Below are 21,335 nucleotides of genomic sequence, written 5' to 3' on the forward strand. Positions count from 1 at the left end.
GCTAAATTTGTTTCCTTTTGCTAAATGTGTACAGTGAGAAGCACAAGGCACTCAATTTATCTCTAGTTCCAACTTTTCTGCCACCAAAGGGAACCTTTTTTGAGGTAATTTTAAGGTGAATCAAAATACTGAACCAATGTTGTTTGACATAATATTGTTACATAACATCTGGTGTCTCCATTCATAGACATGAGGAAAACAGCAGGAGGTGTTCATAAACTTGGATTGTTTTGCAGACCAGTAACTAGAATAATAAACCTCAATAGTGAACAAACATCAATTATAATGGATCATCCTTTTCAGAAAAAGAAATGACTCACAATTGTTCAAAAGTGCATTTATTAAAGTCATTATTTTGGCACTTCAGTTATCATAACTGGTCAAATAGTTGACATAAAACAAGAGTGAGCATCTAAGAAAAAAGAGAATTATGTAAATTTACTGCCCAGCAGAAATTCAAATGCTATCATGTTTAACAGAGCAGTTCTATTTAGAAGAGTAAGTTTTCATATGACTTTAAAGAAATGAATAAATATCATTTTCACTGACATAAGGGAAATTTGAATTTTGTGAAGAAAAAAAAATCTGGTTTAAAAAGTAGTAATAAAAGAGCTCAACACAAATGCTTTTCACTTTAAGGGTAATACTGATAATCAGAGATGCTCACACTTGGTTTCATTAGGACAATATTACAAAATTAGATGGATAAAAATTCATAAAGATGACATACAATATAAAGATCCATATAAAACATGCAGCACCAAAATGAGACTAACACAAAGCAGCTTTGGCAAAAACAGTTTTGTTTCTTTCAGAAAAGGAGGAGAAAAAGGTTAATTTCAACAGCTCAAGGCATCGTCGATATAATGAATCACTTCGGACATGCAGTAAGCTTAAAATTCTTAAAAAGTGTTCAAAAATTACATTATAAACAAATAGAAAAGGGTTCAAGGAGTAGACACATGAGGACAACTTTCAAGTTAAAGGTTACTGATGGAGAAAATCATTCAGTCATTCTTCTGCACTCTTGTGCTCTCTTTGGCTTTGTTTCCAAGTCTCAACATGTTAATGCAAAGTCTCAAGATCTTCATCATGTAGACTCATTTTACTAGATGCCTTGTTTAGTTTCTTAGTCACATTTGATCTGGCTGCTTGCTTTGGTGAAGGTACCAGGTTAGCCTTATTCACAAAATAAAAGCATCGGTTAGAGTAGTCTTTACATGCATGTTCAGAGTACTGCCAGCTCCAAACATGAGTGCTAGTGCTTTTTCTCGAGGTAATTTGAGGGCACCCATCCTTTCCTTGGTCTACCATTGTCCAGAACCTTGCAGTACCACCAGCCATTGGGGTTTTTTTCAAGAACCTCCAGATTTGTCCCCTCGGGAAATCCCATGGTCTCCTCATCACCATGATAATCTGCGATGGACACGTACACCTCTTTGAGGTTATTATGGATGATGTGGGGCTTGGGTTTCACTGTGGATACAGGGGGGGAATTCTTCTGAGAGCTGAGGCCCAGCGATTCAGAGCTACCGGTACCAGATCTATTCCTGTTTGGCAGTGCTATGTTGTTTGGTGCCAGGCTGCGAGGGACAGTGCCAAAAGAGGCATTGCGTCGCACTGTGGGGCTTGCGCGAGGATGGTCCGTTGAGTTGAGCGACTCGTTTCTCCTGAGAGATCCAATGGGGCTGGGACCATCTCTGATTGGGGCTGAGATGAAGACGGATTGAGGTCTGACAACCTGCTGCTGTTTGGTGCTGTTCTGCTTCAATGAGCTGAACAAGCTGGTAGGTTTGGAGAGTCCACCTGGAGGCTTGGAGGGGATGGGTGGCATGACCTTCTTTAGGTTCTGGTTGATGTTGTTTAAGACGCGCACCCTTTGTTCATTCTTCTCCAGGCTGTTAGACTTGCTGAGGCTTCCAGGTTTAGTCGGGGTGCCATCAGATTCGGACTCAGCCATGTCCTCTTGTTGCCGCACAGCCTCCAGGTAGTAAGTTGGAGCCCAACCCTCCGCATCTCCCCAGCGAATGTACCACCAACCACTTTCCTGCTTCTCCAGCACTTCCACCTCCACTCCAGCAGGGAAGCTGAGCTCAGATTCTTGGACTTTCTCATATGCATCTGTAGTGCGATATAGGTTACAGCCTTCCAGGTCAGAGTCACCCCGGCTGCCTTTGGAGTAGATAGAGGAGAGATCAGATGTGCTCTGAGATGAGAAGGAGTCCTCAGAGGAAATTACTGAAGCTGTCTCTGAGTCCTCGCCTTTAGATTTGGTTCCATTCTTTAGCTGACCTGTTGGCCGCAGCTGTCTTCTCAATGTGCTAATATCCATCTTCTCTGCACTGGATGCCTTGGCTAGCTGTGGTTTGGGCCTCACCACTGGCCTTTGCTTGGAGGAAGACTTGGTGGAACATGATGCCTTGCCCTCCTCTTGGTCTTTCTTAAGTCTTGACAGATCTGGGGTGGAGTCAGAGGAGGCAGATTTGGGACTGGATGCCTCCTCAGCTTTGCCTGAAAACGGGGTCCCGTTCAAGTCTATCTTAAGCCTGTTACCTGCAGGTCTCCATCCACTTGATGTTGGGTTTGCAGTCTTGCCAGTTTCTGACGAGACACTTGTCTTGGAGGAGTTTGAGTCCTTGCTGTACTGCCTCTCTGGGGGCTCCCTGAAGGGACGGAAGCCATCATTCTCATAGATACACTCTTCTTCTCCCTCTGCGTCCACCTCTGCCTCATGGCAATCCTCAAATGACTCACCGACCTTAAAGGAGGCACTGTGAAGTGATGAAGCTGGAGAAGGCTTGGGGGACAAATGAGACCCCCTCTCAGTGGAAGTGTCCTCATTTTTTGCATCAACCAGGGAAACCTCTCCCCTAAGGAACTCAAACTCAGACTCCAGGTCCAAATCGCCAATGGCAGGAACATCATACTCTGGCTCTTCATACACAGGCCTCCCAGGAGACACAGGAGACTCAGGGGCCTCTGATCCAGGACTGCTGGGAGGAGCAGTCTCCACTGAGTCTTGTTTTTTGACAGGAGGAGCTGGAGGGGGAACTTTTGGGCGGCATAGAGTGCTTGTTCTTCGATTTAAGTTGGGCTTTTTACGTTTATCAATATAGGAGCAGGGAGCCCAGCCCTCCTTCTCTCCAATATGGACATACCACCATCCACCAGAATTCTTCTCAATGACCTGAAGTACACAAATTATAAATCAGCTTAGGTCTTTAGTATAACCATTTTTATTTATACATACATATATACATATATGTATATAAGGTTATGATTAACAGCTTACCTCTGCTTTCTGTCCTCCATTGAAACTGATGCCATCAGATATACAGGACTGGAAATCTGCAATAGTGTAATACTCTGCTTCAACTGCAGGGGGCTCTGGAGGGGAGGGCAGCTGAAATCCCTGAGTGAAAATGAGAGGACATAAACACAGGTAAGTATCAAAGATAAAACAAATTCCAACTTTTTTTGATCTGTGAGAAAGTTGTGTCCCTTCTTTATCACTTTATTTATCAGCTGAGGATTTCTTTTGGTTCTTATAGATAGTCAATAAAAGTAGTTTAAATTAGATGCACTATTAAAATGAGCTAAAATGGCACTCACAAGTTGACAAAACCGTATCTTAAAAAATATTTTGCCGAAATTAGTACTTTAGTCTTTGTTACATTTATAGTTTCTTCCAGCATAGTAATTAAAAATGGAACAGATTTGTATGAATTGGTATATTTACTAAAGTAAGGGGGGGGGGGGGGGGGGGGGTTGGTTATTATTTTGCTTTTAATGTCCTTGTATTTGCTTGTAGTTTGCTTCTCAACCATGAACTAACACAGAGCTCTTTCATTTCTCCACAAACTGTTAAAATGATCTAAAGCAACCAATAAAAACAATTAAGTGGATGAATTATGTGAGGGAAGGAAAGATGGCTGAAATGTATAACACTCTTACCAGGGTTGCATCTCTCCGAGGAGGGGGTTTTTGCCTGAGGACAGGAGAGCCTGTTGTACATAGAGGATATTTATAAGAAATATAAAATAATCTCTCCACGCAGACATATATTGAAGTTATTACTCAAGAAAATAAAACCTTGACAAAGTCACGACTCACCAATTTCCACCCGATGTGGGGCTATGCGGGCTACAGCCGGTGAAGAAGGCTCTGGTTTGCTTTTTCCATCTTGCAGGACATTAACTGGACTGGAGTCAGTGCAGGGGATTGGCAGGCTGATCTCTCTCCTGGTGACCTGGGGACTCTCTGGGACACCTTCAGTCTGGACATCCTTCTCACTTAAGGCCTTCTTGTTCAGCAGGTTGCTGATCTCCATGATGTTTCCGATGATCTCCACTGGGCCCGTTACAGTCTTCTTACGAGGGGAAAAGTCATCCTTCGCCTTCTTGAGGTAAGAGGCTGGAGCCCACCCTTCCTTATCCTGGTATCTGCGAGACATGACAGAATGTTAAAATCAACAACTTTTTTGTGAGGAAAGCAGCAATAAATATCCAAAGCAAGCAAACAGAGGCATACCTGATAAACCACCAGCCTTCTAGGTTCTTTTGAATCACTTCCACAATTACCCCTTTCTCAAAAGCAATTTCATCTTTGCCCTGGCTGGAGTAAGGCTGCACTGTTACGTACTTCTCTTCTGCCAGAGGAGAGAAAGATAGCAAAAACTTATCTTCGGAAAAAAACAACATAAAGATAAAATGGTGAATGTACTATGTGATCACACTGCAGTATTTTGCTCCACTTTCATGATATAATACAAGAGAAGAGGTCTATCTCTCTTTAACTGGATCTGCCTTCTGGCATTTGATTCAGCTGCCAGATGTGCAAGTAGGTGTGCTGTGTGCATGTGTTCAAATGTTTTTTGGCTTATGGGATTTGACTGTAATTTTTTTATGAAGCCAAGAAAACTTTATATTGCAGTGAATGGCTAGCTAGACATCATTAATACTTGCCTTTAAAAATATATCTTCTGCCATCCAGGCAGAATAAATTTTTCTGACATTACACAGATGGGATGTAATTTATATTTGGTAATTGTTTGGCAATGTATTGCATAACAAAAAAAACAAAAAACATTACGATTGGCAATGCATTGTAACTGCACTGTATTCTGAGCTCCAATCTGACTTCCAACACAAATAAAGAGCACTAGGCGTGCGCTGGTGATGGAAGGAAAACCATAGAATTTGTAACAAGTTTGACCTAAAATAAAAGACATTTGCACATTTCTACATTCAAAGTACTGCTGTTTGTGCCTATCAGCCAATGAGATATTTCAATGGGAGTGAGGAGGGGGCAAAAAATTCAAATAAAGTTAAAAAAAATTGGAAACACAAAACAGATATCCTCTTTCTTCTTTTCATTATGATCCACCACAGCTTGGTAAGGACACACTGTGTGTGTAAAAAATTTGGGACACCAAAAAATTCTCATATCAGCTAAAGTTGAACCTAACACATGTTGCATAAAGGGAAGATTTTGCACACTCAACATAAATTCAACATACATACATACCTGTCAGCAAAACTGTACATAAGGGTATGTGGAGTATTTTTTTCTATAATTCTTATTATCTTCTCATTCTCTCCACTTATTTCTTGTCACCTTTATCCAATCAGCTATCCAACAGAATACAACTACACATTCCTCAAAATGTAATAAATTACTCAGCCATATTATCAGTGACTCTAACATAACTTGATTGATACTAAGGATATTATGGAAAGTGAAGCACATGGGATATGCTAACAGTGTCCTTGGCCTTGTGACAGGGACCATCTCCTAAATCGGCACATAAAAGTGAGCAGGGGCACCATGCTGATTTATGAATTCCCATGAGGTCAAGGGGCAGAGCAAAATCATTGTTTCCTGTCATTATGGCAATTCCTAAGAGCAAAGGGAGAGGAGGAATGTTCAAAAAGGGGAAGAGCACATAAAAAAAGTGCTGTTCTGTAGCAACACTGTGGCAGCTTATTCCAAATTTCCTTTTCTCCACCCATTTCCATGGTTGTATACAAGCTGAATGATTGTGGGATAGTAAGTTGCCTCACATGCATAAACTCTATGGGTACGTGATATTTCTGTAAGCTTTTATTATCCTTTTGCCCGGGTCTTCCGGGCTCTTTGTGTCAAGGTTGGCAGATCGTTTTCCTCTCACCAGCCTTTTCCAAACAACATCCAGTAGTGGGATGAAGGGAAATTCTGAATCAGATGTCATGTTAACCGCAACATGCATCGCCTGAAACAGTGTTATAAATCGAACATGTGGAGTCAGCAAAATAGAAATCCTTTTTTTTTTTTCTCAACACAAAGGAGAATTTCTGTCACAGGATGGAAACAGCACTGTCTCTACTCCAGAGAGCACTTCGCACTGCCAAGCACAAAGTTTGGCCTATCCTCACTTCTCTGTCAATAATCCAAATGCATCTGCTGTTAAAAAAAAACAAAAAACCCTGTGCCCTCAGAAGGAAAACGTGTTCAAGTTAGTGAATGGGATTTTTCTTGCTAGCTGAGCGAACAAAGCTCTTTGTTTATCAGTCAGTATTGGTTGCTATCTGCACCACAGCAGGATAAATGTCTGTTTCTGCTAAAACACATACTCATTAGAAATCTACATACACGCTTCATTTCCTCATAAAATGTAAAATATGGCTCTAAAATGCAGCCTAAGGCATTCCAAAGTCTATTACGCAACTACTTACAGATGAATGGGTAGTGATTTTCTTTCTTTTTTTTTTTTTTCTTTTTGTGATTCTGAGAATACTGGTTTTGGATCACACTCTACAACTATAAAGGAAACACTTACATTGGGCTCTTTTGTAACATAATTTTAGGTTATCATCAATAATTGACGTATATAAATTTGACCTTTATTTTTATTATTTTTCATTTAGGCTCTTTTTATATTAACATCAGTTAGTGGTTAGTTAAATGAGCTTGGTGAAAGACAACATGGGATGCAAGAGGGTACAAACATGTGCATGTGGAGAGGGACAAACTGAGTGATATGATCGGAGAGGATAAATGAGATGGTGTGAGGAGAAAACCAACACACAAAAGATGAGTGGGGAAAGAAAGTGAGGCATCATTTATCTCAGTTCACCTCGGCTCTGCTGTCGGCTGATGACACCTCCCAGCGTCCATCTCCGGTCCAGCCTCTTCAGATGAGCCTTATGTCGCTTAGTAACTGACACACACACACACGAACACACACACATGGGGACCATATGACAACAAACAAACAAACATGGAGGCATGAGGAGCAAGCATAAATGTTAAACAAACACACAGCACACAAATGACATGGATCCAACCAACAAAGCCCCATTATTAGCTACATGAAGGACATAAAAACAAGACCACAGAACAAAACATGGTGGACAGTTAGAGTGGATGGATCGAGGTTACAGAGGTTGTGTTAAACCAAGACATCTTCTCTGGGGCTTGTAATTAGGATGTCGTTAGCATGGTTTTCTCATCCTGTTATGTTTGAGCATCTGGGACACACATTGCTGCTGCAGGAATGCTATCCAATTAACAGAGCAGCTGAGAGCACCACCTGTTGGTGTTGTGCACCTCAGAGGACCCATATTTCTCGTTCTGTTGATAAAACGGGGGAAATGGAAATCAGTTATGCCACCTGGGAGAACTTGTTTTCTGCCACCTGGTTGATGAGCTCCTCTTCTTGATTTTTAATGACAGAAATCCCAAACAGAATCGGAAACTCTGATTAAAATTAATTACTCTAAGTAATTGTTTATGGGATTAAAACTGAAAAGAAGGTCACCCCTTAGATATTACAAAGTACTGGAAATTCAAGGGAATAGTCATTTGTGAATGGCTTCCTGCTTAGCGGAGAATATCTTATGAATAGCAAATAACAGTGAGCACCCAGTGATCTTAGTTTTGTAAAAAACCCAAGTAGGCATATCACTTCAGAGCAACTTAACTAATGTAACCAGCCACTCGTACTAGTGACATGCTTATCGTATACTTATATAGACATATGTCCCTGCCAGGAAGCAAACAAGCACATTTTCCACAAACTGTACAACTATTGTACATACAATAGCAACAAAACAAGGATGAGAAGAAGCTGTCAGAGTTTTTGACATGTCTCTGTTTTGTTTTAGCTTTCTGAAAGAAAAAATTCCAGTTTTCTCAGAAATCTGTCCTTTTTTTTTCAGTGACAATGCAATGCCACAAACTGCTGAAGAACTGACAAAGGGATGCTGTATGAGATTCATGCCATTCCCATGACTGACGAGACACATAAACACTAATTACACTGACAGATTGTCTCTCCCAAAAACCCCAGGCAGTTAACTCAGCTAACAAACTCTAGCTATCTCCAACAGAATAGAGGAGATAGGTGTATTGGGCGTAGACCTTGGGCAAGTGTGTTTGTGTGCAGTTATTCATTGGTGGTATGTAAACTTTTGATATATTTTGTTGATAAAAATGCATTCAATGAGTCCTAACAGGGAAAATTGGACATTTCGACATCCCAGAAAACGGTATCACTGTTTATCCTCACCTATTGTCTCATCCTTCAGTCATAAGATATACGACAACAAAGGAATCTCTGGTTCCATAGTTACGGAGCACACCAACTGAACAGCAAAAGATGTTTGGCCTCCAGTTTCTAGGCCTTTCATTAACACAACGCTGATTAGATCTCAACAAAAATGCTGCACAGTCAAAATGCACAGACTGATTGTCTCACACGAGCTGAGCTTTGTTGGTTTCAGATTGAAGTATTTTATGCACTAACATTGAAAAGGAGATGAGGCTTGGTAACTGCATCTGACATCAAGATAATTGGATGCCGTCTTTAGCTTTACACGACAGTTTTATATTCTGGCAAACCAAAGTCTGGATAGTGTGTTTGCTATCAGGGTTTGCGATTCCCTTCTGACCCCAGCCAGCTCACAAAACTTAACATCAACACTTATCAATCTGCACTTAGTATCAATCTGCAATTATATGAAGACATCGCATGAAACATTATAACTCCCATCAGACCTTGCTTTCTTTAACTATATCTGTAATTCAAACAGCATGAAATATTCTGTTTTATTCAACACTGCCAAGATGAAAACACATGCCTCTTTCATGAGCTCACTCCATGGTGGTCATATCACCACACAGTCCCCTGTAACTTTCCTGTACACTGCATTACTGTACAGCACATCACTTCAGACATTGTGGTTTGGTCTCTCCTGGAACTCTTAGCTGTTTACTCAGGTCTGAATCTATACTCTGTGAAAGCATGCTTATAATGGCAGGCAGACAGAGAGAGGTGTTCACAGCGGCTGGACCTCAGCTGTCAGCGTAGGCCGGCTGTGGTGAGCCAGGGCTGAGTTTTCCCCATTTTGTCACAGATCAAAGGCTTAGTATTGAGGGAAGAGGTGGTATCTGTGTGGGTATATAACAGAGTGTGTGAGGTCGTGTTTTTGGGTGTGCAGGGGTGTGGATGGGTAGACACAGGAGAGTTTGAAGTGGCTTACCTTCCCCCACTTTGGAGGCCCCAAGCTCCAAGTCATCCCGTGTGCCACTGTGGGAGTTGAGATAAGTAGCGGGGACCCAACCCTGCTCCTCTGCTGTGCTGACAAACCACCAACCTGTGGAAGCATACAATAACTTTAAGTTTCAGGAATAAAATGTCTTCTCCAGTCAAAGTCAGATGAAAAATTAAGACAGATGACATACATTGATATGAGCCTAGATCTTCATGTCTTGCTTATACCACAATTAAATAATCTTTGTTTTAGTAATTGAGATCTTATTTGATAAAACATCTCAAATCACAAGAATAAGCTCAAAATGAACACGAACATCAGAAACCTCCTCAAACTGCCATCAGGATGTATAACCACATTCAGGGTGATGAAGTCTTGTTTAAATCTGCATTTCATCAGGGCAATGAACAAATTTCAGTGGGCAGGACACTGCGGAAGTGCTTTAACTGGCCAAAATTTCCATTTGAAGTGTTCAAGATAGTTTGACCTGGTCTCTCTTAGTAAGACAACTTTCCTCTAACAGCTTTAAAACAAAAGTGTCAGCTGGAGAGGAAAACAGTAATGTTAAGATCTTAGCTCTGTGCCAAACGGACACCTTATCTCAGCATTATCAACTAAAGCTAGGTATTCACAGTGAAACTTTGAGCAGTCCACGCCAGAAGAGTAATGACAAAAGTGGCAATATCTTTTGATATGTCCAAAAATTGTTGTCCCACATGTCGTCTTAGGGAATCAAAGATGAACATTAAGACTGTCTTGTGCCAAAAAATTGACACAATTCTGGCTTAGTCAGAAATCTAAGATATCTGTCATCTGTTAATCTGACTGAGACCACAACTAAAGTCTGGTAATCGACCAAAAGGAATGTGGCCGCATCAAAGAGGACAAAGCATAACAATAAATAACTGAGGGACAGCAGCCATGCAGTAAACAGTCTACTCCAGCGTACTGCAAATGTGAATTAGAACCTGCATGTTCAATACACTAGTTCGGAAAAAAAAAAAAAACATGGCCGCCTTCAGATATTTGTCAATACTATTATGTTAAATTAAGGAAATAAAGCCATTTAAAAGGCCCAAAATATGTTCCCAAAAACATTTTTAGCTTAAGAATAGCAATGAAAAGCTTCTTCAGACTCTTCTGGAAATTACAATAAAAGTGGATGTTGGGGTTGTAAAAAAAAAAAAATCTTATTGTCAATCTAACTAAATATTTAACTATAATTCACAAAATGAGTATTATCTGAAATTAAAGAAAATGCCAAATGACTGATTTATACCATAAACTTATTGCAACCAAGGAATTAAGTGAGAAGTTGAGTAACTTTCTCATAAACTTCAGCGCAAGCTATTTTGTCACCCCCTGTGTACGATTACAAGCAATGAATGTTTAAAACACACCGCCTTCACCTTTTAGACCACGTCCATTCTTTGTTTAAACTCAATGAGCATACACAGATCAAACATATTGCAAGTTTAGATTGTGCCATGGTGATTTCTGAAATCTCACCATCTGCAGGCATGGTAAATTTAAGCTGTGTCAGCTCTCTGCAGGAGACCTCAGAGACAAAGCTGGCAAAAAAAAACTGTTCTATATGTCATATGCCACAAAAACACTATTTGTTGTGGTAACAGGAATATAATATGGCAGACAGCTGTGTGGGCAACCAATAAAGAGAACAGGGTTATTCCATAACAGTTCCACAGCTGGTCCAAACCTCCAGTATCCACTTTTCAATGAGAGTGCGGTGTTATGAGGCAGTGTGGTTGCACACAGCTGATAGAAAAAAGAAAAAAAATTACGATAAGAACAGATTGAAGGACGATGTATTCACTTCAATTTATTGAAATAAAGGTATGATTTGGAGGTTGGTCAGTTTTTCTCACATAGTTTCATGTAGTTATGGTAACAAAAACTGTTTGGTTTTAGCAATTTCAAGCTCAAATGAGTTACATAACTGACTTGGATTGACTTCACGGCTATTTTTGTGTGCCTGTCCACCAAATTAAAATGAGATTTTGAAGAACCACTGAAATCCTGTTGACAGACTAATGCATGTCTTTCTTATTGGGAGCAATAACAAAGAACATATTTCCAGACCTCTCTGTAGCTTTCACATAGTCTGTGTGATTCATGTGAAGTGTTATTTATTTAACTGATGAACTCGTTGAGCTACAGAACATAAAAAACATAATCAGTTGTACAAGTTGGGCTAGTTAGCATAGAGTTAGGGTGGGTCCAGATAGGACAATGTTGCTTGGCTCTGAGCAGCGCTGGCTAACACTCAGAGATGTAACAAGCCATGTAATGTGCTCAGTCTTTGAACCAAAGCTCTGGCTTGAACAAAAGCTCCATGCTCATAAATCAGACTCAGACTGTAAGCCCCAAGACACAAAACATTGTCCACAACACTCAGAACAAAAGAACTTAAAATACTAATTCTCTCTGCAGTGCAGTTGAAACATTCTGAGGGGACGAGCACTAATCTTTAATTTGATTTTAATTAGAGTGACATCCTAATTTTAAATCATATTAAACTTAATGGCATCAAAATTGTGCAATTGCTCATTAGGTCAATGAAACATTTAATTAAATCTGATGTGTTTCATGGCTAATGGAGGGCAACATCAGCTCTGTTCAGGGTACATCGAATTAAATCGACCATTTCAGAGAAAGATAAGCTTGAAAGGATTAAAAAGTGTAGAGTCAATTTGGTGCAAAGCGGTACTTACACACTGACATTCCAACTGGAGGGAAATGTCACATTCTCTTAAGCAAATTGACACTGGATAGAAATGTAAGCAAATACAAGAATAAGGTGAAGGAGTGTGTTTAATTGAGAGCACTTGGCTGAAAGTCTGGATATACATACAAAACAAAGACATGCGGTCACCTAAAAAGGCCTGAGCAAATATATGATGTTACTAATGGCAGGGGAGGTTTCACCTATATTTTTCAACCATCCCTCCACATGGCAAGTGCTTAGACTGAGTTCACTGTACCTCAAAAGAAGCAATAAAAGTACCTTAAAAATGCATGCATATTACACAAGTGCTGATTTCCTGAGCACTGTAGGTTTATATCAGACAGATTGCAGTTGCATGAAGTATAGAGAAAGAAAACACTGCTTCCTGTCTTTCATCGTGTGCATTCACGCACAGAATGACTGCTCCACAGTCAGCAAAAAAATAAATAAATCAGCAAAATACGGCTTTCAGAAACCATGTGGTGGACAGGAGCTCGATCAGGTTATAGGTTCATTTTAAAGCTTTACAATAAAAATGAAGCGCACCTTATATTGCCATATGCTATGCTTGATATTACAATAAAACTTTTGGAATATTTCTCCATAAGAGCTAAGAGGAGCGTGTTTTTCTTAACTTTTGCGTGGCGACATCATTTGAGAGGGTTAATATTTGGACATTCTTTATAGACACAAACCCTCAACTGAGGTCATCACAAAAGCAACAGCTGTTTTGTGGGTCTCCCGAAGCCAAGACAGCAATTTTTGCTGAATTACACAACCCTGACTTATTGATGAAATCACACTGGCAAGTCTGCGTGGATCTCTGGATTTTGTTAACCCTCACATTACAGTCGTATGTTTGGCCCATATGGCTTCGGTATCGACGTCTCACACTCCAGAGAATTTATTACTCACCAGATTTTAAGTCTGCAGTCTTTACTATCAGACAAGGACTGTATAGTATATAACACCGCAAATACATCAAATGAGCTCACACTAATAAAAACCAACTGAGAATAAGTTAATGTGAGTTTTGTGAGCAAAGTGGTGGATTCAGCTGCTGAGAGGTGAAACGGCAGATAATGGAAATTAGATTAGGAGAGTGATGTGCTGTCCGTTCCTTCCTTCTAATTATCTGTACAGATGTGGGGGAAAACGGAAGTGTACATAATGTCTGGAAACGCAGTATGTGTGAGAGGGTTTGAAAGACTACATCTATCAACGCAATTGTCTGATTGTGATCCACCAACGGTTTTGGTTCCCACAGCAGAGAAAACATTCATGCATTTCAAAGTTCTCAGAAAGTTACAACTGCAACTTTATCTGTGCTTCTGTCATTGATTTTTTTTCCATTTAATTTTAAATGGATCGTTTCTCCATGTACCCGTGTCTTGCGACAAAAATCCTTCAGAAGTCTTGGGAAGCTGCTACAGTTTCAATCAACAGACAAAAAAAAAAGAACATACCGGTATCTAAATGCTGCTGGCATAACACTTTGTTAATCATTATTCTGTCGTACAGTTACCGCTACTTATTCAACATCCTGACCAAATCAAGAAGCGCTAAAAGCATTTGAACACAATCTAACTTTGTATCCCTTATCGTTTTGGGGTCAGAGTTTACAGAAGACAATAGCTAAACCCAGAAAACCCTCAAATAAAAATCATGACCGAAGACATTAAACTCAAATATTACAGCCTCTGAAAAGAGGAAAGCAAATGGTTTGTCTTTACAACGGGGTGGCACTGCTCTACAAGAACAACAAGAACAACTGGATGTTTAAAGGATAGGTCAAGTTACAATTAAGCTTATACTCCAGCTGCCTGCTGTGGGGTGCGAAACTTTGCTCAAATTACAACTTACATCGATGTTTGAGCCCAATTATTTCCCAACTTTGAAAGAAGAAAAAAAAGGACAGCGTCAGCCTAATTCAGGACAAGAAACAAGCAAATCAAAATGCTTACATTGGACATTTGTGAAGTTGTCAATACAAATCTCATCTCTATCTATATCTAACATACCTCCAAACAGCATCTACACTGAAAAGGTTTAAACTTAAAGCAAACTATTAGTTAAAGATGAATTATTCGTTTACATCACCTTGAAAAGCTTAGATCATAAACCGTAAGACAGAATGCTTCATGATGTATTTCAAGTGTGCCTCCTAAACTCAGAAATTAATATCTGGCACCAACAAACAACTCTTCAAAAAATGCTTATTTATCTCATAAAATTCTAAGTCAATACATTTGAAATCATTATGTTGCTATTAGTTGGATTCACTCCAACTGATCAGTGTGCCGGTGGTCCTGTTAAAAGAATTCAATAATCAGATAGGTATTAGGCCTCAAGATAAATATTTTTGTCTAAAGGTTTCAAATATCGCTCACCAGCGCCACCCTTTTGTTCAAATATGAACTCTGCTGCCTCCAAGACAGTAACAGCTCGAGCCTTCAACTGGTTAAAAAGAATATGGTAACAATGAGGTGCTGATAACTGGAAACATTCAAAATGTTTCAGTGCGGAACTTTTTAATAATAACATCAAAGCAATGTAAAAGCTGAGATGTTTGGACTTATTTCTACAGCTGAAATTACATTTCTAGCAATTACAGAGAGAGTGAAGTGCTACAAGAGGGTGCAGGCTTTATTCTGATTAGACAGATAAATAATTGTTGTGTCCCCACCAGAAGGCTAATTATCACAATAATAAAAACAGTTTTTTACGTAACTTTGATCAAATCAGCTTCAAAATTGCGTAGAAAAGAAAAACAGTTCTACCGTAAGTTTATTTGTTTAGAAAATATTGGGGACTTCTTATTCCAACTCTGCAAACACAGATATTGAGAGCAGACAATATTTTTAAGACCTACCGTAGTTGTCTCTCATACAGTATCTGCCATCTGGAAACTTTGTCAGCTTTAAGACCCATGCTTCATTTTTACTGTAATCAGCAACAGATTGTCAGCTGCAACAAAGTAACTGGATTTATGCAACTTTGGGTTTTTTCCTAAGTTGAGTGGAAAACCTATAAAACAAAAGTGCAACTTACTAATATAATCAATCACGTCTGATACCCACACAATGGTATGCATGACGGAGTGTGACACCATCATGTCCTCTAACGTTCCTCTCAACTAACTTTGACACAATTAGACTTGAAACTGTAATGGAATTACTCGTCCATCCACTATCACTATGAGAATCCCAGATTCAGCATATGAAGTTTTCTTTTTTCATGACCTGAAATGATGAGGAATGCAGAGGCTCAGCAGTACTGCAGATATCCGACACCACTGTTGAGTAGAGCAGGAGAAAACCTTATTCATTTCCAGCTCCTGTATTTATTAACAGTAGATCTTGTATCAAAGCACAAGGGGCAAGGCATACAGCCTTCAGTTTTCATAACGCACTGGGGTTCAATTACCTGGGTGGCTCTGGTAAGGGGAACGGTGGGGGTCAAAAACGGCACAAAACAACTTTTAAGAGCTAATGTTGACCCAAGGAACAACCTTCACTCCCTCCCAGCCTCTGAAAGGATCCCCTCATGGTCTTAACGACGCCGCAGCCCACGGCTCATGTCTCTAAGCTCCACTGATTTGGAGACACAGCAGTCCTTGAGTGTCTGACAGCCCACCCCTTAAAATGCGGGTTCAACTCAATGGTCAATTCTTATGTGAGACAGAAGTGTCTTTTTGACTCCACTGACTGATTTCTGCAGACTATTATTACCACTTTTACCACTAGTTAAATCCTCTTTTCGCTCCTTTAATCATCTCCCATGCCTCTAAATAATGCAGTGTAACTTAACAGTGGACACTTATGTTGAAATGCCTCTTTGGAATCTCGCATTTGTTTTTACATGTCTAAAATATAAAAGATAAGGTTAATTTCTTGAGATGGTCATCCGTGCTTCCTATGTTAGGCTGAAAGAATGTGAAGGATGGGGATTACTCTGAGTGGATAATGTGTCTTCCATCTGCTGCTGTAACGTCTGCTAAAAAAGAAAAAAAAGACATTTAACGCTTGGCAAGCTTTCCGTATAATGTCTTCGGTGGTTCGTTGAAAAGAATTATAGGGTTTTTCCTCTATTATACAAGGAAACATGTTCTTGCTGAAACTGCACATACCAAACTGGTAAACTGAAGGTTCAAGCAAAAGCAGCACTTGAAGCATAACGTTGACACTGCCTTTTATTCTCCTCCGCATAGGACACAGAAAAAGTGTGGTATACAGAGTTATTTTGTGCTTTAAAGAGAGCATATATTGGAAAAATCTTTTTTGGTGTGTGCTATCAACTAAAGAAATAAGCAAAATTACTAAATTTGGTTTCGGGCCCCCTAAAACAGAAAATGTGTCATTTAGAAAGATGTTCAGATTTGTCACTCTAGGTTCAAGGTTATTCAGTCCCTACCCTCTTTATCGCCACCTGAATTCAATTTAAGATTATGCTGCATCTGCTGTATCTTGTAAGTGGGACGGTTAAACTCTTTTGCTCTAGCTTTTAGCTTAGTTATCATCATCAAGTCTCATCAACTCAACTTAATATAAATGAGCACATGATGCCCTACCAGTACTTTATTTAATGTTTTGTATCCCAACAAGAATATCTGACTTCTTATTGGCATTCTTTAAATTTTTTACCAGTCGGAAGGTGTAAATTTTAATTTCCCATTTGTCTGGGAATGCACCATCTGCATAGCATCAGTAGCAGCTTTTTTTAAAAACAAAGATCAGTGAAATATCGTCCAAACACACAACAGTTCTATCGTTAGCCGCTAACAACTTAAAACAGCGGCAGTGAAGTCCAGAGTTTATGGAGCCGATATGTGATTATGATGATATAGGGATTATTATGCAAGTAGTTACGTTCTGCGGTGTGTTTGAACAACTTGAGCTGTTTAACATTTGACTGGTGTTGACAGACTATGCCTAAAAGAGGGTTTGATAGCTTACCGGCTGCCCTACCGACTGAAGACGGGGGAAATTTCAGTATTTGAGACTGTTTATTCTATTTCAGTTTGGTGTGTGGCCTGAGCTTTCAGGCTATTTACTGTATATTCTCTCATACCATAATAATGTGGACCAAGGGTCATTAAATACGATAGGTCTCAAACAAGGCAGACCCTGAGAAAAAAGGGCAGAATAAAGTCAGATTCGTCACTTCACATCCTAAAATTATCTATATGAAAAGAGTAGTGTCTCTCTGTTATTTTGACCAGAGCATGTCACAGACATTTTATGAGGATATAAAGGGAATTGTGTCACCTCGTGTAAAAGGGCATTACATGTCTCCTTTAAATTATCACTGGACTTAAAATGTGCCCCGTATTAAAGCATCACAACACAACATTTGGTCCTTCAGAAAGAAGTAATTTATCATTCTAATAAGCTGAGCAGGTTGAATGTGAAGCCATATGAGTGCATCCCAGAGGAGGCAATAAATACTATAGACTGCTAGCTTAAAAGACTGGAAGGAGAAACACACGTCTCTTTACTGAGGTCATGTTCATCCTGTTTGTTTTTAAAAGCCATGATATCTACAGCGCATCATTTTGAGCTAAATGGTAGCACCCGAAATGCAAACAGTGTCACAATAACTTGTATGCTGTAATTTAGCAAATATAATACTTTGTTCACCATTGTGTGTACATGCCAACGTTTAGCATGTCAACATGTCAGCATTCATTAATGTAAAATAAACAGCACTAAAGCTGTAGTTTTGTAGGTATTCTGTAATTTTAAAAAAATCGATTGGCTCATGAAAGCGATAGATGAATAAATACATGAGTTAACTGAACAGGAAGTTTGTACCAAAGTGCATGGCAACCTATCACATACTAAGACCAAAACACATCAACAGATCAGATTTTGGAGAGTATGGATATTTGACAAATATTGTATTTATTTCGTAATTGATTACATTTTGTTCCAAATCCACAGCACAGCCTCAATGCAGTAATGTAATCTAATGTTTCCAGGTTTATGAAGCGCTATCACAAGCCTTGAGAAGTGACTGTGAAATAAGTATAGAATATGAACTGGTTTAAACCGGGATAGGTTTAATGTCTTTTTGCATATTCATTTTTTCTTTTCTTTTTTTAATCTTAGATTTAGGCACCAAATTAATTAGATTTGGGTTTTTTTTAAATAAATACATAAATACAACCTAACCCTAGTAAAATGTCCTTCAAATGTTCAAAAGCAGAAGGTTAGGGAGACAAATCAGATACACAGGCGTGAAAGAACATGTGCTGCAGCACTGTGCCACAGTCTTGAGCCATCCCTGATTTTTTTAATATTTTGCTTTCAATGAGCCAAACTTTCCTGTAATCTTTTACAGCAGTCTTGAGCAATAGTTCTCCAGGATTCCTGAAGGTCTCTCAAAGTGTTTCTTTGCGCACTGGCTGCTTTTTTACTCCTTTTCTGTTCAGTCCTTGTACCTGACTATTTTCAGCGACTAAGTTTTCTTCTTTTTTTTTTTAAACACTTACCAAATAATCATTCAAGCATAAAAAGAGAACCTATCTCAAGAAAAAAAACAAGTGTTGCATCTACACATAACAGACTGCCCAGCAGAGAACAAATTTTATCTTCAGGAACTTTGTTACAACCAGCCTAAGACACATAATTTGTTCCCATTTCTTTAGTTGCATCAATGAGAAATGTCAAAGATAACACAGTTTGACAGACATAAAACAGTGTTTGGCACCAAGGTGAACCCCGAAGAGCTATTAGCTGAAAACATATCAAGTGGCATACAAAAGAAGAAATGGCTGGTTTAAAAAAAACTACCTACAGCAGATTAACAGTGTCTGGAAATTACGTCCTTAAGAAAGAGAACAAAATCCTTCAAAGACCTAACACAGGACCTGAGAGATGCATCTGGACCTTCAGTTGATCCATCTACTGTTCACTGAAGCTTCATCACAAATGGTCTCCATGAAAGGGTGGCTGTCAACAAGCTGTTCTTATGGAAGGGAAACAGGGAGAATAAGCTGAGGTGTGCCAAATGACACAATAACTGGACTGAAAATCAGTGGCAACAGGTCTTATGGAGGGACAAATACTCTCTGGACCTCAACATGACTGAAGCTGTGTGGGGTCATCTTGACAGAGAACAGAACAAAAGGCAGCCAACATCCAAAGAAGAGCTTTGGACTGTCCCTTAAGAAGCCTGGACAACTATTCTTGAAGACTATTTAAAGAAATTACAACAAAGGTTGTCTAAGAGAGTTTAGGCTGTGTTGAAGAATAAAGGTTGTTCAAGCAAATATTGACTTTAAAGCTCATTGGAATAGTACAATTAGAACTCTGTTTTTGCTTAACGTACTGTAGTTCCATATATGTTTGCACTTTTCAATAAATGGGTGCACCTCTCATCTGTTGTCCTGGTAATATCTAAAAAATTGGGGTGACTGACGACTTCTGCACGGTATGATACATGTATAGCATACATTACGCCCTGTGATCATTTGATGCAAGACCAGAATATGATCATAGCAGAGGACTAACAGACCAATTTTGCATTAGAGCCACATTTACTTGCTAGTATAAAAATAGCACAAACTGACTGAAATTAACTATTTATCAAGATCTGGATCATTCTTGCTATTGTACAAAAATACAATTTTATTTATTTATTGTAAAATTTTACTGGGATAATATTTTTGAGATTAACATTGGGTCTGTGAACTTTATAAGATAAATAATCACTCATGCTAAGCTTAGCCTTAAAGACATCTTGCTTCCACTCTGGAAAAAAAAATATATATTTATAAAGATTATATATCATTTATTTATAAAATTAATTAATGGACGCATTATCTTAGTGGTACATTTATTTCATGAGAAGGTAAAGTGCTCATCCTGCACGTTCATCAGGGCATGTTGACAGCCACAATTGTTTAATCTGCCATTAGTTCCTGTTGACTTCAGCAAGGTAGTAAAAGAAAAAAAGATCTGAAGAACATCCCTGTTACCTGCTGGCTTCTCTCAGAAGCTTGGTCAAAATGTGAATCATTACTGCTTGCGAAACTAAAAGGCAAATTCTGGTGAGAGAGGGTTGAGGCTGTTCCTTAAATCTCACTCACTCTCCACCCAGTTTACATAAGCTGGGTGGAGTGGTGGAGATACAAACATACTGTAAATACCGCACTGTACGTGATGCCAGGACATTTTGGGGGAGAGGAAGGGAATGACAGTGTGAGCTGACCTAACAAAGACAGACAGAGACAAACAGGCATTTCTGAAGTGCATTTGGCAAATTCTAATTTGTATGGGCTGATCTTGCCTTAGAACAGATATTAACACTTGATTGTGTCAACACAGAAAAACTTCAACAAAAGGTTTAGGACAAAATGCCAAACACTGACCTTGAGATGTAGAAAAAATTACTGCAATTACAGCATTATTTCAACAAGTATGTGCAAATCATTTTTTCCTTTCCGGCATACTCAATTAAGGGGCAAAGTTGAAACCACTGAATATAAAGCATCTGAAATGACTGAGAAAGATTCTAGCTTGATTTTACATAGCATCCTTCCAATACAGTGTAAACTGAGGAGGCATCCTGGAGGATCTATTAAGCCATTATAATGAACCAACCTCTCTGAACCACTAACTTTGGCAGGAAATTGCTTTTTCCATTTTCTCCCTGAGTTTCTTCATGCACGACCTGACTCCTGAGCCAGCATCTCCCCCTGGCAAACGCTCGTAAAACAGACAGATGATAAAGCTGCAGAAGGAGTGGGGACAAATTTAATAATTAAAAAAAGAATATTAAACTGCAGTACATTATTTTATAGGGTAAACATTGTCATACCACTCCATTAGATTAAGCCTTTATTTGTCATTGATGTCGGTTACATAGTAGCACCAGTGTTTTAGGAGTATCATTTCACAGAAACTGAAGACTGCAGCAGATCATCCAGCTTTCCCTGGTCTACCGTGTTGATATACCACAACCGCACCTACTTTAAACCCAACAAACCATCGAGCTGTATAAACTACTGAAACAAAGACCACAACACAAACTGTATCTTCAAGCCAGTGCAA

At 39.2% G+C, this 21,335-nt stretch overlaps 1 protein-coding gene across 3 annotated transcripts in view; it reads right to left on the minus strand.

The window, feature by feature from the left end:
- Positions 1 to 322: 322 nt before the first annotated feature.
- LOC140312960 (SH3 and PX domain-containing protein 2A-like) overlaps positions 323 to 21,335 on the minus strand; it is a 38,775-nt gene continuing 17,762 nt past the window's right edge. For 2 of the 3 annotated variants that reach the window (XM_072390866.1, XM_072390865.1), the window contains 7 exons: positions 9,522 to 9,635; positions 7,115 to 7,198; positions 4,531 to 4,648; positions 4,114 to 4,442; positions 3,955 to 4,004; positions 3,293 to 3,412; positions 323 to 3,187 (listed from right to left, as the gene is read on the minus strand). In XM_072390866.1, coding sequence (XP_072246967.1) covers positions 1,259 to 3,187; positions 3,293 to 3,412; positions 3,955 to 4,004; positions 4,114 to 4,442; positions 4,531 to 4,648; positions 7,115 to 7,198; positions 9,522 to 9,635 — 2,744 coding nt within the window. In that variant the 3' untranslated portion in view covers positions 323 to 1,258. The remainder of the gene's footprint in view (positions 3,188 to 3,292; positions 3,413 to 3,954; positions 4,005 to 4,113; positions 4,443 to 4,530; positions 4,649 to 7,114; positions 7,199 to 9,521; positions 9,636 to 21,335) is intronic. The other variant, XM_072390867.1, reaches the window with a different exon arrangement.

Source organism: Leuresthes tenuis, unplaced genomic scaffold (assembly GCF_036924035.1).
Source record: "Leuresthes tenuis unplaced genomic scaffold, fLeuTen1.0.hap1 SCAF_8, whole genome shotgun sequence".
In the NCBI taxonomy this organism is placed as follows: Eukaryota; Metazoa; Chordata; class Actinopteri; order Atheriniformes; family Atherinopsidae; genus Leuresthes; species Leuresthes tenuis.